General features: G+C 35.4%; 1 protein-coding gene across 1 annotated transcript in view; it reads left to right on the top strand.

Annotated features, from left to right (window-relative positions):
- The window catches only part of MKX (mohawk homeobox), a gene marked incomplete at its 3' end in the record, with an annotated part of 69,989 nt that overhangs the window by 5,296 nt on the left and 38,830 nt on the right, over positions 1-25,863 (top strand). Inside the window, exons 4-5 of the mRNA XM_079769339.1 lie at positions 7,008-7,161; positions 7,565-7,900. Coding sequence (XP_079625465.1) covers positions 7,008-7,161; positions 7,565-7,900 — 490 coding nt within the window. The remainder of the gene's footprint in view (positions 1-7,007; positions 7,162-7,564; positions 7,901-25,863) is intronic.

Genomic DNA, 25,863 nt, shown 5'->3' with positions numbered 1-25,863 from the left:
AACACTACTTTACATTTGATTTGCTTATTTTCCTACAAATCTTATTTGATATTCACAAAAACATGGTGAGATATGGAAGTTATTGTCAGCATTTTACAGATGACGTAACCAAGGCACATGGAGGTTATGTGTTAGTAAGGATAGATTTAGGCCTGGAAATAATGCAATTCCAGGTCAAATGCTCTTTCCATCACACCAGTTTTCTTTCATAAATATGGTGATAGGAAATTTTATAAATGCAAACAGAACACAAGTATTCAAAAGAGTAGGAGATGCTAAATGAGCTGAGAAGTTTCATACATTGTAGTACCACTACATCACTGCTGTGAAATTTGGTTATTCCATTAGCTATATGTTAAAGGAGAATCCCCAAAATAAAAATAAAAAAACCAAACAATATTTAACTATTAAATAAAAATGGAAATTGTTTTCCAGAGTAATTAAGATCATAATTTAGGAATTACTGGAAAATTTGACAAAGCATGAAAGTTGACTTGTATTCAAGCATATTAAAACTATAATATGCATTTGTCTGGTTATTTTCAGAATACTGTTATAGAGGAAAACATCTGTTTTGCTTCATATTGACAAGCAATAGTAGTAATAGTGATTTGCTGCAGCACTGGAGGGGAAAATTAATTTAGTTTTCTTGGCTTAATATCTGTTTAACATAAAGCTATGCAACTTTCAGTGATTTACAAAAGTAGTTTCTAAATAAATTATTCCTCTCAGAAAAACTTGACTTTTGAAAATAAATGCATATGGTCAAATTTCAGTTTAAGCAGGTATGCTATTTATTTTGAAAATACAATAATTTATAAAGCTATTTGAATATTTCACAATGGTGTTAGCAAGAAAATACTAGGTTATTTTGACTGATTATATAGTTCCACATTTAATGCTTGCCATTCTTTGATATAAAAGCAAAACCTCCTTATGACATATTTAGAACATTTTTTAATTATAAAAAGTAACTTTTGCCATTAGCAGACATTTACATTTTCATGTGCAATAGTTTAGTAAGATGCAATATAAGTAGTTTTCACTTTAATACAGAATCAAATCATTTTCTACCTCTAATGATAGTGCAAATACAAATAACAATTTTTTTTGCCATAAGGTCTTGGTAAGGCTATTGCATTTTTCTAATTTACATGAAGTTTTCATTCATGTAATGAAAACTTTCCTTACTACAGTTTCTTTTTCTTATAGTCCTCAGAAAATAAAAATGCACAAAATTATGTAATTTTAAATAGGGAAAATATGTTTATAGCAATAAGTGATATTTGTTTAACAATTTTTAATTTTATAGTATGTGAAGTTGGTTTCTGGAACTTGAAAATAAATAAAAATATAAAAATCTATACTGTAATCAAAGGACCTTATATATAATCCATTTTTATTTCAGTTACTTTCAATTAGGCATAAAGGATATCTATGTAAGAAAAAAAATATGAATATACACATATCTACTACCTACCTATATGTTTATATATATGAGAGGTTTGTAAAAGTCAAGCATATATTAACAGCCAAATCAAATTCTAACACTATGGGAAGTCAAATAAATTATGTAAATATTTTACACTTCTGGGTGAAAAAAATACAAAACTGAATAAAGCTTTTGATCCCTGCAAATTAGACCCCGATTTAATGAGTCAGGTTCTCCCACTGAATAAATTTCTCCTATGGAGTCAGGCTTCTTGAGAAGAGTGATCATGTCTTATTCATTTTCATACCCCGGTACCACCCCAGCACAGTACTTTCCATATAGTAAACTAGCCCTACATTTTTAAAGAGTGAATAGATTCTAATAGGGGAATACCACTATAATCACCATCTGGATTCCCAAAACATATTTTTGAAAGCTAAAGAATGTCTTAAAATCTGATTTAAATAGTTTTAAAATTCATTCAATTGTAGGGAATACACAGAGGGCAGCTCTCTACCTTTAATGCTATATGATGGTTCAACAGAACAAGTAAGCGTATAACCAATTTTGTTATTTTCAATATATCTGGAAATGTGTCCTATTTCTATGTCTATTGATACATATGGAACATTCTTATTTCTAGTTTTCAAACTCCTATTTCTTGTTTATTGCAACACCTATCTCTGTTTTTCATAATTTATATTAATAAGCTGTTGGCATAATTTTTATTCCTTACCATCAAGACTATCTTATATTTTGATCATTTCTTTTACACTTAATATTTTCCTTTTGATTGTGTGTCAAACTTTTCATAAGAAATATTTTGACTTATTTTGTTACTCTTAAATTAATAAAGAGGGGTATAAAACCTGGTCAGCAATCTTCGTTAAGCCCAGAAATAAAAAGTTGAAACTGTAGTGGAGAGAATATCTTTAGGATTACAAAAGATACTTTTTCCGATAAATAGAATCTCTGATGACATTAATAGGCACCTATTTTATTTACCCCTGAAAAATGAAGCAGAAAGAATTATTTACAAAACTTTCACTACTAGACTTGGCAACTTGTTTTAATGTGCTATAACTGACTCTCATTTGCATTATTAATCTGGCACCTTACTTCCTAATGAGATATAAGCATTTTTATAAAATTAACAGGGATGTTGTGTGTGTTTTGACTCTAATCAACCAAATTTTCCATTGTGCATGGTTTCTATGGCTAACAATTATGGAAATATAAAAAATATACTCTGCACTCTTGAAATATAAACAGCTATATTGTAGAATAATATAAACTGGTATACAATTAAGGTTTTGTATTATTGTAAGAAGTGGATCTTACCAAAGAATAATTGCTTTTAGAGAGTTTTTAAAAAGGCAGATGGAGGCTGTATCTGGTTTTAACATTTTCCATAGTTTATGTGTGTACATTTTAAAATATGTTTTTTTTCTGGATTATAGGAGTGAAATGTCTCCTTGGGATAGCTTCTTTCATGATCATAATACAGAGTGCAGGGCAAGAGACGTTTGAGATTGCAGTTTAACAAGTGGATGTTAATGTTTCCTCCTCTTATAGTAGAACTTTCAGATTTCTAGGGTGATGCCCATACACCATGTGGTTAAAACTGCTATGTTGCAAAATTTTACCTCTTATATTGACATAGCTCTACTTTTGCTTGGTATGAGTGCCTCTGCTGAGATATGTAGTTATTAACTGCAAGGATTATAGCAACTGCTAAATATTCAACAAAGTCTCAGAAAGTCCTTCTACATTATTCCAAGTGTCATACAATGTGGTGTGGGAATGAGGTGCTCAATATTTCAGTTGAATAACCCAGAATAAGTTTATTAATTCTTTATGTTCACAGGTGGGCAGATGCCAGCATATCCCTTTGGGCTAACTGTAATGCTTGCTCAGTCAATATGATGAACATAAACACCTCAGTTAGAGTAGGATGAAAATTACTTCGTTTTCTCTTCCAGCATCTAGATATTTGGTTCTCTAAGCATTTACTGTAAAATAGTGTTTTTAAAGCTCTGAATTTGACATTAAAATACCATTCCTCCAGAACCTACATGTAAGGAGGCTGTTTCATGTAAAAGAGAATTTAAAGAGAATTTGAATAATAACCTGAATGAACCCATAGTAAGTGAAAGGGAGAAAACCTGAACTGCTATTTTTACCTTCAGTGAAACAGATAGGGCTTGCATTAATATAGCAGAAAAAATGCAAAATAATATTTATGCAGATTTGTTAACCATCTATTTGTCTGCTGTTACACAACTTAATGTGAGTAGATATTAAAGCCTCACTGTATCCAGTCCTTTGTCTCTACTATAGATTTTTGGTAATAAAATGCTGGCAGAGTAAATATGTTATCAGATTGAGTTTTCATCAACCTTATAAAATCAATTTAGAAACAGCCTATATTATATATCCGCAAATCTTTCTAGAAAATCTAATACATAATTAATATACTATGGGTATACAAAACATAAAGAAGGATATGACCCCTATATATGAAAAGCTGGTTAATTCCACCATGGCAATGAAAGGTCCCCATTTTTCTATTTTAAAATTATAGTATATTATTTTTTTTTAAATTAGGCCATTGCATTTTAATAAAAATATGAATAGTTTTATAAGAACTGGATTTTACACTGTACTGTGTGGTGGTTGTGTTACAATTAAGGTTAGTTAAGAATTAAGGTTTGTCTGAATTTTATGATATTTAGTAAAGAAAGCAACAAAAAGTTTTGGATTTGGATTCTAATAGATATGTGACTTAGGCCCAGGGGAAGATGCATTGTGTCCTCAGTGTATGAGAGGGGCAGAGAAGGACATAGACACACATATCTGATTGCTAGGGAGAGTAGTGGTCGAGAGCAGAGGGTAGGTTAGTATCAACTATGAAGGGAATTAATACTGTTGTAAGACGGGGTGGGCTGTATTCCCAGATCTTAGTTCTGAGAGTTGACAAAGGTGTTAGGAATCATCTAATGCATTTTATAGATGAAGGGTTTGAAGTTCAGAAAAGTGGGTGACTTATCTCAACGCACACAGCATGTTTTTGGCAAATACAGGACAAGATACTAGGTCTTTTTCCATTATACCACAATGACAGGATAATGGGACATTCATGAACATTTGAAGAAGTTAAGTAATTAAATCATAATGGTGGATCAACACAAATTTGAGGGTGGTTGTTAAGATCCATTCAATTGGACAGAATGGAAGTTCCAGAAAAGAATGTTCTAAAATTCCTAGTCAGTAGTAAGGAGGACCTGGACAAACATGTTGGCTATGACTTGGACAACAGAAAGGGATTTGAGAAATGTAGTGAAGAAATGGACCAGGCATTTTGTGCTTCTGTAGCAATAACCTGTGCATCACAGTTAATCGTGGATAGTTTTTCACTGCTGGTCCTTCTGTGTGGGCATGGGACATGATTTATCCATTCCTAGCACTCAATACCATGGCTAAAGCACAAGCGCATCTTGATATATGTTTATTGAATGAGAAGTCCCAGAAGTTGTCTGTCTACAGAGGTTGGGAAAGACTGAGAATTTGAAGTCAGATTGAATTGTAGTAATAATAGCATAGCTTGGGAGGAAGAAGGGTGGATGAAGACTAAGACATCTGAAATGCCATGGTGAGATGTTACCTTATTACATGTAAGTTTAAGACACAAAGGCAGTAATATTGAATTTATATAAAACATATGATATATTTTGTGCAGATACATATATAAATAAATGGGGGAAACTACCATGTTTTACTCATGGAAACAGAGAGAAAAAAAAATGCAGCTTTGTGTTTTGTTTTGTTTTTAAGGTCTACTCTCAACAATTAGGGCTTGAACAATATGCAAAAATTGTGTTATTTATATTATAAATCTAAAATAAGGAGAAAAAGAACTTCCAGTGCAATCATTGCCACACAAACCATTTTGGTAATGTGGGGCTGTGGTCTGGGACAAATTGACAGAAAGATGTATTTCTCTTTCCACATTTCATTTTTTAAGGGTAAATAAATATCAGCCCTTTGGGTTTTTCATAAATGTATTCTGATGATAACCTGATGTTTTAAAAGAAACCTCAAGTACCATTGTAGCCTCTAGAAATTCAGTAGCATCCTATAAAAAAACAATGGAAGTAACTGTACTTTGTTTTGTAGTGTTTTTTTCTTTGGGAGCACTTGACTTTTAGCTTAAAGCTGGGTGTTATTTGGCCTTTTCTTCTTCCACTTGTCTCTATCTCTGGCTGTTTGCTAGTTCCTCTTTTATAGTCCTACTAGAGGCCCGATGCACGAAATTCGTGCAAAGGTAGGCCTTCCTTCCCCCCACTGCCGGCACCAGCTTCCCTCTGGCACCCAGGACCCAGGCTTCCTTGGCAGCCCCAGCTTTGTCCGGAAGGACATCTGGTCTAATTAGCATATTACGCTTTTATTATTATAAACATCCTTAATCACTGGAGGTTTCCATTGGTCCTTGACCATCTTTTCGTTCTGCCTACTCTCACAATTTCAGCTATCACCTCTGCACATTTGATCCAAATCTGCTCTTCCTCTCACTTAAGTGTCAGGTACCATTTTTATTTTCTTGCTGCGCATCTCACTTATATACTTTTCTGTTGCCTTCAACTAAACATGCCCCGAAACAAACATCATTCCATCTTTAAAAAGTTTTACTTTCATTCTCAAAATGGTACTATCCTCCTCTTGGTTACACAGATTTGATGATTCAAAGTCATCTTTAATGCTCCCTCTTCCTTACCACACTCTCTCTGCAATTTGACTAATCTTTGTTCCAGTGTCCTCTTTATTGGGAACACACTTCCCTACCCATTATACCTCACATTTTCCTTCAAAGTCTACCTTAAATTTCTCATGAAGTCTTGAGTCACATGTATCCCCTCTTTCTTTTGGAATCCTGTGTTGTTTTATTTTTTATTTTCTTGTTAATCCTCACCCCAGGATATTTTTTCTATTTTTAGAGAGAGCGGAGGAAGGGATTGAGGGAGGGAAGGAAAGAGGGAGATAGGGGGAGAGAGATTAATGTGAAAGAGACACATGGATTGGTTGCCTCCTGCACTTGCACCTACCAGGGCCAGGGATGGGACCTACAATCCAGTTACGTGTCCTTGACGGGAAATCAAACTGGAGACACTTTGGTGTAGCTGGCAGCGCTCTAACCATTGAGCACACCAACCAGAGCCTGTATCATTTTATTTTAATGCATCTTAAGCTATGCTTCCCATTCTTTCCTATGCTGTAATTAGACTTGTTTGTATACTCTTCTACCTCTCTGATTAGACTGAAAATTTGATGGCAAGGCATCTTCATTTTTTAAATTCCCAGAATACAATAAGTGTTCAATCTCTGTAGTTAGCACTCAGCATATTTGTTGAATGAATGAATGAGTGAATGAATGAGTGGAAGGAGTGTATAATACTGTTACACCCTGAGGATATTTCATGATCAGAGTTACTGAGAGAGGCTTAGGTCCCTTTATGGGAAAGTAATTGTATAATGGGTAATTTTTTGTTTTGTTAATTGAGAAATAATACTTTCTTAGGTGTCAAATTGGTTTGCTAATGCAAGACGTCGACTTAAGAATACTGTTCGACAGCCAGATTTAAGCTGGGCTTTAAGAATAAAGTTGTACAACAAGTATGTTCAAGGAAATGCTGAGCGGCTTAGTGTAAGCAGCGATGATTCGTGTTCTGAAGGTTTGTTCATATTTTTATTTTTCTTTATTGGTTTTGCCTTTATAATAAGTTTACCTCAATTGCTATTTTTAAGGTCAATCCCACAAAATATGATGGTGCCCTAATGGTTCCTTTTTCACTTTTATAATATTAGAAATGATAATGGCTGTTTCCTCTTGTTTATAATTCATTGTGTGTCAGAATACCATTTTCTGTGAAAATTATTAAAATTAAAATACCATAGGGAGAGATCACAAAGACTCCTCCTTTTCTTTGCCTAAAAATTAATCTTGAATATAAAAGATAATTGTATACACTTTAAATATTCTTTCTTTAGATATATTTTTAATGATTAAACATAACAGTTGGGTGGCTGGGGAAAAGCACATGCAAGTCCTACGTAGTAATATTTTTTCCCTTTTAGATGGAGAAAACCCTCCAAGAAGCCACATGAACGAAGGGGGCTATAATAATCCCGTTCACCATCCTGTGATTAAAAGTGAGAGCTCAGTCATAAAGGCAGGGGTGAGGCCAGAGTCACGGATCAATGAGGACTATGTGTCACCCCCAAAATACAAGAGCAGCTTATTGAACCGTTACCTTAACGACTCTTTGAGACATGTCATGGCCACAAACGCTGCTATGATGGGAAAAACAAGGCAAAGAAACCATTCAGGATCTTTTAGTTCCAATGAATTTGAGGAAGAATTAGTGTCTCCTTCGTCATCGGAAACTGAAGGCAACTTTGTCTATCGCACGGGTAAGTCTCTGCTTTTTGTATCTTGTTTAAAACCATTAAAACGGCAGCAGAGGCATTTATTTCAGCAGGTATAAAGCCATGATTTTTATTGCTTTTGCATTAGATTATTCATAGATTACCTATAATAAGGTTTTAATGTTTTTGTTTTGATTTTAATTACCAGAGATTCTCGTAGTAGATGATGGGAAATTTTCATTCTTAATAACAATGATAAGAATTTTTATTCTTAATAATAATTTTTAATCTTAATGATAAACATTCTTAGAGGAAATATATTTTGGGTTTTATCAATAAATATTAATGGAGGAATGTTTTGGATTCCATAGTCAGACATGCTAATACTCTGTATTCCGTGTTTTCTCTTAAATTCTTTGTTTGCTAATAATAGTGGAAAATAAACACAAATTATCATGGGTACCACGACTTCTGTGATGGAGTAGTATCTGGATTAAATTGCTTTGGAAATTTTATTTGTATTTCAGAAATAATGAATCGATTCCTACTGGTTCAAAACATTCAGATGGAGTAGTGAGTTTGGTGAAGTTTTCTATCTTGACTTCAGTTCCCTGAGAACTTTGATCACACAGTGTTTGAGCAAGTAGCTTCAGAACAAAGGATATGTACAGCCTATATCTGGTGGAAATAAAGTTTGGGTCCTGAAGATAACTTCAGAAAGCATCTAGTCCAGCCACATTATGTCATAAATAAGAAAATCCAGCCCTAGAACACACGGCTAGTTTATTCTGGTCCAGATCTATAGTACAGGTGAGCCGGCACAACAGGTAGGAGGGATGTAACTACTACTTAGACTACCATTACTGTTGCTATTACACATACTAACGTAACCACAACTCAGCTTTCCTGTTATGATTACACATATAGCCACCGTCATTTTATTGAGTAGTTCTGATATGCTAGGCTGTATGCTAAATGCTACACAAATGTTACTACATTTAGTTCTTAGCATATCAAGGAGGCTGATATGTGACCCATAGGGCTTTATAAAGGAATTTAAATTTGGCTTGTTTAATATACCCTTCAAATTATCTAGCCAGAAATCTGATTTTCAAGTGTCTATAAATGTGTACAAGATACATTATCTCTGAGGATTCAGAGAAAAATCTCAATATACTTTTAAAGACTTAATATCATTTTTGTTTGCATCTCCAATTCCAACAATAAAAATAACTCCAAACAGTTTGAAATACAAAAATAGTCTTGTAAATAATGATTGAGTGTAGGAAGAAGTAAAAAATGCAATAAAAGGCTATTTAGCTAATCACAAAAAAATTAAAACTACACATTAACATCTAACTAATATGACTAGAGCAGAACTTGGAAGTAATTTAGAGCTTTATGAATGTTAATTTACAGAGAAAGGAAAATAACTTATTCAAGTACAGATAATTGAAAAGAATTTTTTTAAAAAAAAGATAAAAAGGAAAGCTGAAAAATAGATAAATGAATCAAGAGGTAACTCTTTGAAAGCAATAGTAAAAGAGATAAACAAAAATTTGTACTAGTTAAAGTTGGAAATGAGAAAGGAGATATAGCAAAGCAATCATATAGGTATTAAGCAATATTATTAAAATTATGATGAAATACTATGAATAATTGTTGACAAAATACTGTATATGAGTATGCAGGTGAAATGAGTTGCTGTTATCCACATAAATTAAATTATAAACTTATAATGAGAAAAGTTGTAAATTACCACTAATTCAGGGAAAATTAAGGTTTTAGTAAATCTACCTCCCTAAACACATGATTTGATAGATTCATTGGATTTCTTTCAAACTTTGAAGAAATAATTAATTTCTGTGCTTTATACGTTTCCTCTGAAACATATAAAATTATGGGAAGTGTCTCAGTTTTTTAAAATGTGAATGTCATCCAAATCCCAAACTAGATTAAAATAGCATAAAAGTCAAAATTGTTATTTATGATACTGATATTGACTATGAAACAACATGAGAAATATTGATAATGTGATGTTATGTGAAAAACAATTTAAAATTGTGGGAACACTGAATACAATTATAACAATACAAGTATGTATAGACAAAAAAGATTTTTGGAAATAATGAAAATTAATTTTGATTAGGTAATTGAAGGTCTACTATTATAAATTTCTTTCTGTTGCCCAGTAAAAACAAGGTCATATTTCTATGAAATTTACCCAGTGTACTGAGTCTTCTGAAAATTCATGCTTTTTCAGAGGAAACAAAATAAAAAATCAAAGCAGGAATAGCATGCCTGTATATTTGATGCTTTTCAAAGTTAAATATCTTGGCCATTTATTTCTACTAAAAAATTCCATTTGCCAAGTTCTATTTTTAAATAAAAACGTATTTTTTAGTTGCTCAAGCAATGAGAAAGCAGCCTAGACACGTAAACTTCTGGGGTTTTATGCATGTTTATAAACTTTAAAAGAACAGAACACAATTTTTTGGTCCTGTGGGTGAGAATTAAGAAAGACTGGTGGTAAAACACTGGTCTGCTAAGTTTCTGACCAAAACAGTAAATGGCTGTCGTCCTCTATGGGAACTGAGCGACAGTAGAGCTGCAGCTGGGTTAGCACACTTGCATAAGGAGTAGAACAGGGGATTTTAATAAATACTTTCTGAGCAACTGCTATGGTTTTCTCTGGCATACAGACTTACTCTGAATTCCTTTAATTCCTTCTGGTTATATCTTTTTTTCCTCACCTAAATAGAAATCTTCTAAGTCTGCTATTAACACCACTCCCCTTCCCAGTTCTATAGTAGTACAAATATTTCGAATTTTAAATTCTTTTCAAGAATGGATCACCTTTAAATACAATTTATTAGTTTATCTGTGCTAAAAAAAAATGTATCTATATTTTTCATCCATTTTTTTGTAAAAGAGTTGCTATCTCATGATGCATTTTAAAGGAATTTGTGTATGGAAGGATAATGTATCACTGACTTTAATTTCACTGGTTTTTGTTAAGTTTTAGCAGGGAGAAGCCTAGAAGGCTATAAAGTAGTAATCCTAATAGAAGATATTACTAGATACCATCAAAGTAGATACAAACGTTTTCATTGATTTTATGTAGGCATTAAATGTTTTTCTGTAATCTGCAGTCTCCCACAACATGCAGAAAAAAATGTTTTGTTTTTTTTTGAGGGGCATAGTAAATATTGGTTATTTATATAACTCAGTAAATATTGGTTAAAACATTTCTGACAGCAGCAATTATAACACTAGAGATGATCAAAATTATTAAGGTCATTGCTTTTAAATACAATTAAGTTATACTCAAGAAAATTTAGTCACTCAGTGCTATCTGTTGAATTAAGTCATCCAAATTAAAATTAGAATTCGTTTTCATAATGTTGGGTTAACAGATGACAGTTTTCAGGTATTTGGTAGAGTGAATTCCCATTACAAACTGACCTCCAGGCCTCAGTATCAGGGAAAAATCAGGCAAGTCTTGAAATAAAATGTGTGACTTCCCCCTCTTCTTTTGCTTGGCTTGAGGACAATTCCCTATTCTGTTCTTTCTTTTTGCAGCTCACAAATGATCAAATTTTAAGTGGCTAGTACATTCTGAGCCCTACTGCTCTGCTGGTGTATAATTCATAAATTTAACCTCTCCCACAAGACTTCATCTTGTTAAACTGTCTAAAATCCCTCTTAATAATACACACCTGGTGTCTACTTGACTGAAGTGAATATCCCTGAAGAAATAGAGATTTTTATTGAGAGGGGGGAAAAGGTCATTTATTTGGTACATGGTACACTTTGGGGGGTAGATAGAATCCATTTGGATGACTTGCCACAGTTGGAGCAAAATAAGAGAATGAGGCTTTTTGGTGACTGAGGAAAGAGGAACTAGGAAGTAGAAAGAAATTTGGGAGAATGACAAAGGCTAAATACCATTTTCAAACATTTTTTCTTGGCTAGTGATGACCCACAAAGGAAGAGATGTTCCTTTTTCCCTCTCTTCCTGTACATCATATACTTTAGAATTTAAGCTGGTATCAATGGTAGCAAAACTTAGGTATGCGCATGACTTCATGAACCATTGAATTAGCCTGGGATTTAACCTTATTTTATAGCATAGTTTGTTTGGAGAATTACATTCTCAGTTCTAAACAACTGAGTTAACAGGTAGTTTTCAGGAACACAATCCATTCATATATGAGGCACTCTTTTGTGCATTCATTCAACACAAAAATGTTTGTTGAGACTCAGTCCCCACAGGCCTTGTTGTAGGCTCACTGGAGCCCTAGGTTTTGTGCTAGCCTACTCATCACAGAAATTGTGGTTGAATGAAGCAGAAGAAAGACTTAAAGAGATGCTTCAGCAGATGTTTCTGAACAGTGAATAATCACTCCTAGTTTATGTTTCATCAATTTTAGGTTTTCTTTAGCCTAAAGAAAGTCACATGGCATTTGAGAAAAGACTTCCTCCAAAGCCAGATGTTAAGGACGGTATGTTTCTGTGTATCGTTGACCTTGAACAACATGGGTCTGAACTGCACAAGTCCACTTATGTGTGGATTTTTTTTCAATAAACACTGTAAATATATTTTCTCTTTTGTATGATTTTCTTAATAACATTTTATTTCCTCTACCTCGTTTTATTGTAAGAATACAGTATATAATACACATGACATAAAAAGTATGTATTAATCAACTGTTTATGTTATCGGTAAGGGTTCTAGTCAACAGTAGACTACTAATAGTGAAGTTTTGGGGGAGCTACAAGTTATATGTGGATTTTCGACTGCATGGGTCTTTGGAAACCCTAACCTCCACGTTGTTCAAGGGTCAACTGTATATGCTAGGGTTTTTCTTTGGGGTTTTGTTGATCAGTAAGTCTACTTTCTACATTTTTTAAAAATACTTTTATTTCCCTTTCTGTGCTTGTCACTTACTTGATTTTAGTGAAAGAATTGTGCTTTGGATTATTCCAGATATTCTTTCCCTGGCATGCAAATACATGGCTGTCAAGCTACTCCAGCAGAGAACCCTAAAACCCTCTATCAGCGGCCCAGCTAGGGTACTTGAAAGGTTACCCAATTTCTTGTATCTTTACTACAAAAATACACTTACCTCCTTTCAAACATCATCTATGAATAAGGCATTCCACATAAATGAAATTTCTAGATAGAAATGTAAGACCAATTTCTTAAATGTAGGATTTCTGCTCTCCTAAACTTACAGTATTAAACATAGCATGTGAGGCGTGCATCAATGTCTCTCTTCTCTAATCGCTTTCCTATTGCTTTTTATATGTTGTTCCATCCTTTCAACTCAGTAATTTTAGGATGACCACAACCCTAAACTTGCCTCTAACTCCTTTGAATATAAAAATGGTGACTTTTTGATTGCCTTTTAAAAGGGGATCTTTTCTAATTACTTGCTTTAAACCAGCAATCTTTTAAATGAGATTTCAAAAGATTCTGACCGCTGGATAGGCATGGGGTTACTATAGAATTATAAAAACTTAAGCATTGTTCTAAATACCAGAGAGTCTTCAATATTTATCAGTGATGGTGATGGGAAAATACATGGATTATTTCTGAAATTAAAATTAGCTTGATTTTTGAAAAGTAAGTATTTTTATGGATTTACTTGCAAAATTTAAATGAAACATTGATGTTTTCCACCTACTGTTAAAAACTGAGAGATTAATGGCAGACCAAAATAGAAAATATTAGCATGAGCAGTTTGCTGGTTCCTTCTGGGGTTTTTGTTGTTTGGTATCATGTGAGAGCCTGACCAAACGTAATTGTAAACGCTGAAACACACAGCCCCTTTTAACAACGTGACTTACAAACAAACTGAAAGTATATGGCAGCTCAGTTGACAAAATGTCCACATTTTTTAGGGCTGTGTTTGACCCTGACAGTTTTGGTCCTTTATGGTGTATTTCCTCCCAGTGGCATCTAGCATGACGTAACACTGATTTCACATTTGTGTGAATTAGACAAATTGCTTTCTGAAATGCAACTGCATCTCCTTTCTTCTTTTGTGCTGATTCCCACTGCCTTGTACATATTAAAGCTTATTGAAGTGCCGAAATGGCGTTTTATTCATTTTTATAGTCCCCCTAGCCCTTAGTACGTTATCTTTCACATATTTGCTCCATAACTCTTTCTTAAATGCATGAGTTAGTGTTTTGCTGATTTAGTTAGTCTACCTCTTAAGTCATAAAGACATTTTAATGTACATATGTATATGTTTATCTCTGTGAACATGATAAGAGAAAGAAAATGGTCCTAAATAACTTTAAGTGGGTCAAAAAGAAAAGACAAATATAAAAGGTTAAAACCAGAGGGAAAAACTTAAATAAAATGAAACTTAAAATCATGAGATGTTTAAGAGATTAAAAATTTTTAAACTTAGAAAATATAAAATGAAATTAAACAGATTTTTAAATAAAAGAGCGACTTTCAAGAAAATGTAAGGGTGATAAAATCCACCAAAGAATAAAAAGTATAGCAGCTAGACAAAAATAAGTGGAGCCTTAGTGATTTCGACTTTACTAAGTAATGATACTTTTGTGCATATCGAGTGCACAGCCTTGCAGGTGAGACTTAAGAAACAAAGCACAGATTTAGATCTACTGATTTAACACTTCTCCACACTCACTCTGTGTTTGCAGGACAGCTTTAACTTTTTCAGAATCAGTATTTTTATTATTTTTAAAGCCTTTTAATTGAGTTTTAGAGGGAGAGGAAGGGAGAGAGAAACATTGACGTGAGAGCAACATCAATCAGCTGCGTCCTGCACGTCCCCCCTCCCCCCACGGGGGATCGAGCCCACAACCCGACATGTGCCCTGACTAGGAATCAAACCGGCAACCTTTCTGTACACAGGACTACGCTTAACCAACTGAGCCACACCAGCCAGGACAAGTATTTTTAATCATATGATAGAACTGGAGAGAGTCTAGACAGAAATTTTAAAATTTTTCTCTTTCCTCCTCTCATGAGAATAAAGATCCCACACACTTTACATATTTTCCTGTAAAAAAAATAACAAATTTATCAATTTTGACTCTGCAGTGTATTCACTATATTTTGGCATTACTGTCTACTGGCATTAAATCAATTGCCATTGATTTTCTGATACTCCATGAATTTCAAACTTACTAGAGCTGCCAGTCACATCCTGGTACAATTTCATAGAAGTGCTTGTTCATGTCATTATATTGAAGACTGTGTCAGTATTTCCATTCAGAGAGGGGTTTTTTTTTATTCCCTAGGGCTTCTAAATAAGTTATAAAAAATCAAGCCAAACTCAAAGTTGGCATAAAGGGCCCCTTTTTCTCCTTCTCCTATGTATAATGAATATAGGTGCATAAATCTCACTAATTCTAAATTTAGTCAGGTTTGTAAACTCTTTACACACCGACAAGACCAAATAAGATCTGTTGACACCTCTCCAGTCCAGCACTAAAAAGGATGTAAAAGGTTTTACTGTCTGTGAAAATAACAAGGCCATCTATTTAATGAATACGGAAGTGGTTTCTTTCTTTCTTTCTTTTTTGGTTCATTGCAGTTAGTTTTTCCTTTCTGCCTCCCTACTTTGTTTCTAAAATTAAACAGATACTTTTCCAGGTCAAAATTTGTCTTTTTGATGTAATAGAGTTTTTACTCAGGTAAATATTGTTTTCTTCCAGTTCAGAATTTTTGTACTTTTCAATTTGGGAAATTTGTATGCTTGTTTTCCATTAGAACTGATGTAATTTATAATTGTGTTTTGAGAAATCAATGTAATAATAATTTTGTTCACTTTGCCCAATTTCTTTCACAAAACTTGAATTTTTTAGTTTTCAGGTTAGATGGCATGTTTAAATAGCCCCTGCATAATAACCTTTTCCTCCCTTTCTTCTTTTTTTTATCCAATTTCTCTATTTTTTGTCATACTAAAAAGGGAAATAGCCAAGAATTTTATAAATCCAGCCCTGAGTTTTAAAGGGTCCTCTACTTCAGTCCTTTAATTTGCAGATCAGAAAATTGCTTTTGGCTCTTCAGTCAGCATCAAAATTGTTGGGTCTTTGGATATGAGCTGTTTGGTCTGGTGGAGATGTGCCTGATCCCAGAACAGTAAGTCTAATTGCTTTTGGCAATTTCAGGTGTTTAATTCACTTCTACTTATAAAATACTTAAATCGCCAGTGTTGAACTTTTGAGAATTTAGGCAAGGTGTGGGTGCATTTAAAAAAAAAAAGTCTCTCTTTAATGGCTGCAGTAGAAAGATCTTCACACATGTTGATAAGGTGGTAGGTTGTAATAGACATACACCTGGGAATTATCCTAAGGGAAGCTGACATGGTTTGCAGAAGATCCCAAACAGTTAATACTCCTGTGGGGTGTGTGTGTGTGTGTGTGAGATTGAGTCGTGTGGTAGGAGTAAGTAATAGAAATTGAACATAGCTGGGGAAAGCAGCTTTTGGAAATGACCAGTGGTATCTTCCCTCTGTCTTGTGCACACACTAGAGACCTTGAGTCATTACCTGAAGGTGGTCAGAAAAAATGTGAGTGATGATGACAACCCACTTGGAAAGTGGTGCTGGGAAGATAGATTAGTCTCAGTCTTAAGTAATAACATCAGTCATCCACTTTTAACAATTTTGAGTCTGCCCAGTCAGAAGAGCCAGTTGTGAAGCATTTTTTGTGCCCAGTAGGACATCATGGTGCAGGATACACTGATGTGCTTCGGTGTCAACATCACCTTTTACACTTCCTCAGGTGAGGCACTTCAGTGAATGTACTGAGGAAAAACTTACTATGGCACCGATTTGGGTAATACCTTGACGATGGCACTGTGGCCAGGGTGTTCTCAAGTGCATGCTGTGCCTTAAACAATCACTGAACTGCAGGTCGGGTCAAAACAGCCTCTTGCCCACTGACTTCAGTGCTTTGAAGCATCTTTGGCACAGTGACCAAGATGGACATTTTTGACAAAAAGAATGTGTTCCCTGTTTGGTACCATTATATATGAATATATAATATAGCATGCATATATATATATATATATATATATATATATATATATATATATGTATGTATGTATACTGTACCCAAAGGCAATTTTGCCTTTGATCAAGTTTCATTTAGATAAAAAAATAATAAAATTTCTCAAAATACTAATTTTGAGAAGAATATTTTGGTAAATTAAAATTAAAAAAAACACACACACACAATGAAAATGAAACCTTTTAAAGCGCTGAAAGATGGTCCGAGACAACCGTTCATAACGTGTGATTTCCAAGAAACAGTTTGTTCTTTGAGTTTTCACATCGTTGCCTGTATATTTAAAATTTAGGGCTACTGGTCCCTTCGATTGAGCCAAACTCGGTTACGGTGGACAAAGCTCTCAGTATGGCAGAGACATTTCAAGTAAGAATGTCCTGTTCTGCCAAGACTGTCATTATGACACTAAAATGTACCCTTTTGCTAAGGGCCAAAATTCAGAGTTTGTCCTTCCAGTTTCTACACTGATTTAGACAACAGATGCTGAAAAGGCAAAGTGGTATTTGGGATCATTTGTCACATGGCTTTAGGACAAAAGGATGGCTACCTGGCAAGAGCGAGAATTCCTTAAATGTTACTGGGTCTTACATTTCTAAGCGTAAAATCTCCGGCCAAAAGTTGCTTGGTGCCATGTGCCTTTGCTGTGATGTCTTTGCCCAGCACAAAGCTGGGTGGTTGCAACATTGTGACTGCTTGAGAATCCACATACCCTTTACTTGTTTGCAGCTGAGGTTGAGCGCTATTGTGCATTTTCTTTTACCGTTGTCTCAGTTGCATTTATTCTTGCTGTACATTTTCTCCTTTAATTCTCTTCTGAGCTGCTAAATCTATCCAGCTAGATCAAGGGTGTGTGTTTTTTGTGTTTTTTTTCACAACCCGTCTAGTGCATTTGGTCTTGTTTTCACTTTTATTTTGTCTCCTGGGTTTTTTATTTAAGACCTTTTCAGAAATATGGCACCACTTCAGATTTACTCATAACCCATGGGGCCTCCAGTTGATCTAACCTGTGTACTTTTGTCTTTCAGAACATAATTTTTAATTTATTTTTTCTTAAAATGTACTTTTAAAGGAATAAACATAAATTATCTGGAATAGTAATTCTCAACTATCTTGAAAGGTGTTTGAGGACTATTTCATAGTTACTATGATTGAAGCAGTAAAATTTAGTTTATAGTTACAATAATTTTCCTTTCATTAGGAAAATATTAAAAGGCTCAACTTCATGATTTCATGACATATTACCAATCCCCAAATACTGTTCCTAATCCCCACCCCCTAACACACATACTCAGTGAAATGTTATTAGGAAGCTCAGAGCAAAAGCAAAAAGACAAATGATCTATGTTCTGTTTGACCTCAGCCTCTCTCTAGGGTGCTTTAATTAAAATGATAGTATAAAGGTCTGGGTAGAGGATCAATTGGAGCAATACAAGTTTAATCTATATTTTGACTATAATTTAATTAAATTTGGTTGAACTTCTGCTGCTTTATCTGTGGTTTACTGGGCGCACATTTTCTCTCCAGTCAGTCTCCTTGTCTGACCTGAAATTACCCACGTGTAGATGAGGCCACAGGAAGTATAATGTGCAAAAGCAGGGAGGATTGCCTTAGAAATCAGGAGCTTGGGATCCAGTCACAACTGCTAGCAATTGGGTATGTATTCTAAGGCAAGTCCCTTTATTAACAAGGACCTCAGTTCCTTTAGCTGTAGAATGAGGGCGTGTGACAAGATAATCCACAAATACCTTATTACCTCTGATAATCTGAGATTCTGTGACATGCACAGGAAGAGAAGGAAGCCCACGGTTTACAGAAAGTCACAGTTACATGCATACCTTATTATCTCTATTGGAAACAGAACGTGGGCTCTGAGTAACAGGACAGGGACATTTCCAAGGAGCATTGGGGAGCATAGCAACAGTGTTGGCAGATAAAGGATCCTGGGTTAGAAGGCTAAGAAGGGAGAGGGCTCGTGGTAACACCTATCAGTGTGTTTCCCCCAAAATTGATAGTCAGTTGTCCTAACACAATTTATTGAGTAGACCCACCTTTCCTTACTGATTTGAATTTCTACCTTTATTATATACTAACTTGCTTTGTGTGTCTATTTCTATGCTTTAATGTATTCCATCAAACTTTTAAAATATTTCTATATCAAATAGTACACCGTTCCCATGACTGTAGCTTTATTGTGCATTTTGACATATGGTAGGGTATGTTTACTTTCACTTTAAAAAAATATTCTCATGTAGGATCTTGAATTTACTTTTCTAGATGAACTTTGAGTAAGTTTGACAAGTTTTTAAACTTTCTTGGAAATTAATTTGGGATTGCATTGAATGCATATATTATTTTTTATCCTTATTATATCAGGTCTTCTTACTCAGGAACATGGCCTATTTCTCCATTTATTCTGATCATCTTTCCTGATACAATAAATTTTTACAGTTTTCTGTATATAGGGTTTACATATTTCTTATTGTTAATTACTAGATATTTTATTTTGTTGTTTTAATTGTTTCTATTGTAGATGACTTCTTCTCTGTTACATTTATAATAGTTAGCACTGATATATGGGAAATCTGTTGGGTTTTGTATAGTTTTCTTGTATCCAGTTGGATTGTCAAAGAACACACAAGCATTTAACCTTTAAGTAGTAATGGTTTTGTGTACTTAGCTCTTTCTCCCTTTTTCCTTTTCTCTCTCCCTCCAGTTATTACATTGCATTAATCAGGTTTTCCAAAACAATGTTGAGTATTAAAGTGATGACAGATATTAAAGGAAATTTTTCTTATATTTTACCATTAAGTATAATCTTTGCAAGATATTTCTGGTATAATCGCTTTATTAAGTGAAGGGATTCTCCTTCCATTCCTAAGTTATTTAATAAGAGATTTTCTCCACTCCCACCCACATACACATAACTACAGTAAATAGGCTATTGAATTTATCAAATTCTTTTTCCAAAATTTTTAAGACTATCATCTAATTGTCCTCTTTTAATCTATTTATATTGAGTATATTTCCTAGTGTTTGTCATTGAGTTTTTGGGAAAAAAATCTATTCCATTACAATATATTATTCTTTTAATATATTTTTGAATTCAATTTATTAACATTTTATTTTAGTAATTTTAGGTCAAAATTCTCAAGTGAAATTTGTCTATAATTTTCTTTCTTTTTTCTAATGCTCTTCTTGCACAATTTTGATATTAGAGTTATCCTGTCTTGTGGAATGAACTAGAAAGTATTTAATCTTTTTCTACTCTGCTAAAGTTTAAATAAAGTATGGATTAGCTCTTTCTGGTATCTTGAAGGTTTGAAATTATCTTGGCTTAGGATTTCTTGGTTCTCTACTTTTTCTTTCACATTTTCCTTTTTCCCCCCTCCCTTCTATGTTATGAACACTTTTCTCAACTTTATCCTTCCAGATTATTAATTTAGTATTCAATTTTGCCCCTTCCATTTTAGTTTTGCTATCTTGTTTTCACTTTCCAAGAACATCTTGTTTTCTTATGGATCTTTTTTCATAGCATCTATGACCACTGTAGAGATCAGAATTTACCTGAATCTTGACTCTGCACCTCTTAATGGTCTCACTGCCTTTGCTAGAAGCCATCTTTAGATGCGTCCCCTAACTTGCTTAAAAAATCTGTAGAAACTGTGTCCTGGGGTCAGATGACTCATTGGCGCTCTATAGACTCAGGAGGAAAGGCATGACCTAGGTCTTCTCACACTCTACCATGGTCTTGCTGTCCATCTGTTTTGAGTTCTCTGCTCCAATTTCATCACTAACTTGATGCCATATGCATTTCATCTTTCATGAATTTCTCAACTTTTCTGATTTGGTAATGGTACCTTATATTGTTTTCAAGCATTGCTAGGTATTTATTTGTTTTTAAATTTTCATTCTGTAATTTTAATGGCATTTTGACAGAGAAGTAAATAAACCTTATTTAGTGTACCAACTTAAAGGGAATACTGTAATATACACTTTTAGTGAATGATTTTATCATAAAAGATGTTTTCTCTGTTTCTGAGAGTTTTTAGTGGGAACTTGCACACATTCAGAGCTATGCACAGATTTCGAATATCAGAATAATTAATTTATAGTAATTATATATAGAATGGAGCATGGGAACTCCTAAAAATTCCTGATAGGTTTCATGTACATTATGATGGGTAAGGTTTTCTAAAGTACAGTGCTTAAAATAAAACACTAAATACAATTTAAATAAATATGACTGCAGTTATCTATATAATAAAATCCTAAGCAACTGTTACAGCGGAATGACCAGAAGACTGGTCGCTATGATGCACACTGACCACCAGGGGGCAGACACTCAATGCAGGAGCTGCCCCCTGGTGGTCAGTGTGTTCCCACAGGGGGAGCGCTGCTCAGCCAAAAGCTGGGCTCAAGGATGGCGAGTGCAGTCAGTGGTGGTAGCGGCAGCACTAAGGATCAGCGAGCCAAGCGGGAAGGAGCAGTGAGCAGGCAGGTGGTAAGGAGCAAGGGGTCTCAGACATCCCCTGAGGGGTCCCGACTGAGAGAGGTCACAGGCCGGGCTGAGGGACCGCCCCCCCACCACCACCAGTGCAAGAATTTTGTGCACTGGGCCTCTAGTAATAATATAATACTGTATAGTGGTACTTGGCAACCGTGCACCTAATAAATACTACACTTTTGAAATGTGATTAGAATCCAAATGAATACTGTTTTACTCTGTAGTTAAGCATGTGGCAGGGCATGCTAGAAGTGACATTTCTTTCTTCCTTCCAGTGGAAAACTTAAGTTCTTTGTTTGAGTGAGTAGTGTTGGGAATTTTTAAGTAAAAACAAGGAACTAGAAATTCCATTTCTTTTTGCCAATCTTTCCTTCAAGCAAAATTATCAGTTAATGGAGCATTAAATAATAATAAGCTTTATATGTTTTTTACCTTTTCATACTTGGATTAGTTTAATAATTTTAATTAGTGCTACAAATGTACTTAATTAAAGTTATTCATCAAAATAAAATGATACAATGGGAAGGAAAGGGTTATCATGTTTCAAAACATTATATCAATAAAGTACATATTAAAATTTGCATATTAAATTTATTTCAAAGATGTCAAAATATCTTGGTTTTCTTTTCATTTCTCTTTCTCCCTCTCTTCTTCCCTTCCTCTTTCTTTCCTTTTCTTTTTAAACAATAAAGTGCATTGTCTTTGTTCAAGGCTTTGTTGTCCAGATTCTTCCTTGGTTTGTTCCACTGCAGCTGAGCTGACTGAATATTTCACAGTATTTCTATGTTTCTGGAACTGGTGGGCTGACCACAGAGTACTTTTCTATGAGTTTTTCTTTCTTCCCTCAGGGATATGCTTGATTGTCCAGCTGTCAACATGTGGAAACTGTGCTGTTTATACAGCAATGAATTTAAAATGGGTCACTGTTCCCAATATCTTTCAAAAGCAGCACCCACTTTTATTGGAGCACCAAACATTTCCAGAGCCCGTCCAGTGACCTATCCTGGCTGGGTCTGTCCCTGGATTGTGTAGCTATGCCTGGGTACATCCTTTGAATGACTAGAATCATTCTGATGAGGCCAAGAGCTTTTCATGTTATCACTATTTGAACTCCCTGTTGGGCAGCCAGCTAAACAGCAGATATCCAAACCTAATTCTTAGCCAGTCGTTGCTGCGTATCACTTCACAAGGCTTTTCCTAGAATATATAGATTTGAAGGGTGTCCTTTTTTGATGATCCTGTACATACTCTGTTGGAGATGCTAATGAGCAGCAGCATATCCAAAACTTACTTTAAGAAAATAGTAAGTGAAGCCATGAAACTCAGAAGGACAAGAGAAATGCCAGAAGGCCAGCCTGAGATAGTGGCCATACATTGCCAGGAATGGTCAGCTGGTATGCCATAGTCAGGATGGAGTATGTTGTTTTATAGTTAATTAACCATGACAGGTTCAAAAGTGATGGCTGTGGTTATACGTCAAGGAATGGTTTTTATGCCTATGTATTGGTTTTCTATTGGTGCAAACTAAATTGCCACACAGGGGTGATAGGAGAGGGAGAGAATGGAGGACATCTGTAATATGGTCAACAATAAAATTAAAATTAAAAAGCATGTTACCACACACTTAGCAATTTATAACAATACCATTTATTGCCTCAGGTCAGAAGGCTGGCACAGCATGGCTGAATTCTCTGCTCAGAGTCTCACCAGGCTGACATCAAAGTGTCCCTCACACTGGTTCTTAGCTGGTAGCACTGGGAAAGAACCCGCTCACAGGTTTACTTAGGCTGCTGGCATAACCCATTTCCTGTGGCTGTAGGACGGGGGTCCCCATTTCCTCGCCTTTCAGCTTTGGATGCTGCCCTATGCCTTCTCCCCGGTCCCTGCATTTTCAAACTGGCAACAGCATGCTGAGTCCTTTTCACACTTGAGTCTCTCTGACTTCCCCCTGCGCCTCCGACCAGGAGAAATCTCTGCATTTGGAGGCTCCTGGGCTCACACTGAGCCCACCCCGATAATCCAGGATAATCCCCCCGTTTTAAGGTCAACTGATTGGTAATCTTAACTACATCTGCAAAGTCGCTTTTAAGGTATAACATATTCACGGGGGGTCGTGGAGGAAAGTTCTCCCTATCCCACCAGATATCACCAGGCAGGGGAATTTTTAGATAAGGTTTTGCCCTTTCAACCTCAAATCATCATTAGTGTGATCTTTTCATTATAAAGTGTAAAAAATATACAGCTGGAAATGCTTTTTGTATGGATAGTTTATAAACAGTAATCAAAGCTTGTCTAAATATGTTAGTTGAAATTTACATAATTATTTACATATGAGTCCCCCAAACCCACACATATGTATTTTCTTTATATATTTGGTTAATCTTGCTTTCCTTAAAAATGCATATATTTTGTCTCATAAGGCAGACATCTTATGCAGGCCAGCATCAGACAATGTATTACTAAGGTTGATTGCTAGAAGGTTCCCAGTGGTATGATGAATATTTACTACACATGGTAACAACAGCTGTCATTGACTGAGCTTTCACTATGTGCCTGGCGCCGTGCTTTACCGAGATGTGTTATATCATTTAGTATCCACAGTCACATTATGACGTAGGTATTGCTGTCCTTATTTTGAGGATGAGAGAATAGACTTCAGTGGCAGAATTTGCCCACAGAAACTGTGATGCTGCAGAGGCAGGATTCAGACTCAGATCTGTTTGACTCTAAAACCTTGCTCTTGACATCTACCTTTCGTTTTTGCTTTTTTGTTAATCCTCACCTGAGGATACCGTTCCATTGGTTTTTAGAGAGAGTGGAAGGGAGGGGGGGGAGACAGAAAGAGAGAAACATTGATCTGAGAGAGACACATTGATTGGTTGCCTCCTGCACGTACCCTGACCAGAGCCAGGGATCAAGCCTGCAATGGAGGTACTCGCCCTGATCAGAATTGAACCTGGGACCCTTCAGTTTGCAGGCCGAAGCTCTATCCATTGAGCCAAACTGGCCAGGGTGACATCTACCTTTTACTTTGTCTCAAACCTGAGGGAAGTTACAAAGATGATAGTTTATCTTTGAGAGATCCTTCCACCTCCTTTTCTAAGTTTCTTCTACCTCCAAAGGCACCTACGTCCTATGCTATGTTCAATCCCCATCCCAGTCCAGTAGGTATTCTGCCTGCCCCTTCAATCCTCCAGAGTTAACGGTTATCCATGTCTCCATCAAACACTGCAGGGAAGCTGTTACCTGTGAGGTAATGCACAGGGGCATAATAATAACAATAATAATAGCTGTCAGAGTAGTCACACAATAATAGTAGTCATTGAGCATTCATCAAGCACCAGGCACTGTGCTAAGCACCTGATTTGCATTTTCTTAGTCCTCATAACAACCCTGTAAAGCCACTCCCATTACTCTCATCTCCCACAGGGCATTTGGAAAGCAGAACTAGTAAATATTTAAGAGATTAAATGTGCTAGAGAGTTTAAAGAGAGCTTCTCTAACTCCTCTGGGCCATCCTAATCCTTCCCCCATTCCAGAAGGTTAGGATCAGCCACGTGGCACCTTCAGTCCAGAATTTATTTCATCGCCTCCATGATCTTACTGCAGATCCTGTCTTTCAGCGTCCTGGTGTGGGCGTTTGAGATAATGCCATTAGGATGAAGCCTTCTTTGCAGGAGAGGCCAGGGCATTCCGGCCTGGGATTCCCAGGAGGGAGCATGGAGCATCTCTGTAGAGAGGAGGGGAACCCAGGGGCATAACAGTGGTCAGAGGGAGACAAGCTGCCGGAAGCAATCCTCCTTCGAGTTACGGAGTTTAAAAATGTGGTGAAGGAAGATAAAGCAATCTCACCGAACAAAAGTTATAGGTCCCTTTATCAGGGGGAAGCTGTTCCTTTGGAAGGGACAGCAAACCTGTGGAGAAAACAAGCAGACCTGTAGTCAGATTCCTTCCGGTAGTTTCCTGAGTGCTGAGGGCAGGAGAGGAGGCAGCACGTGCCTGGATCCTGGTGTCCAGGCCTCCCCTTACCGTCTTAGCTATGGCGCATTTGATTTAAGGCTTCTACTTCAGGCCACCCTACATCCACAGAAAATAAAGTTGTGCCTTGAATTTCAGGATAGATACATTCCCCAAACTTGAGATTTAAATAGAATCATGTTTTAAGGACAGTGCAGACACTTGATATTTTAAAATAATCCTGTCATGTATCCTTTTATTGTATGAACAGCATAACTCAACTTCTGGGTTTTGTAAGTTTAGATTCTAAGATAGAGGGGTTTTCTGAAATTTAAGGTTAAACAACATCAACTGCCTTTTTTTTCTATTTACATCTGTCCTTGTGTCAGCAGTAATGCCTATTAAAATATTGTATCCTGGTCATAAAATGGAACTGAAATAACTGGAAAATATAATACTGAGTGTATGAACTGTGACTATCATAGTT

This window comes from Cnephaeus nilssonii (genome assembly GCF_951640355.1).
Source record: "Cnephaeus nilssonii genome assembly, chromosome: 4".
NCBI lineage: Eukaryota > Metazoa > Chordata > Mammalia > Chiroptera > Vespertilionidae > Cnephaeus > Cnephaeus nilssonii.
Note: the sequence above shows the minus strand (reverse complement) of the source record. Positions and strands in the feature narration are given on the sequence as shown.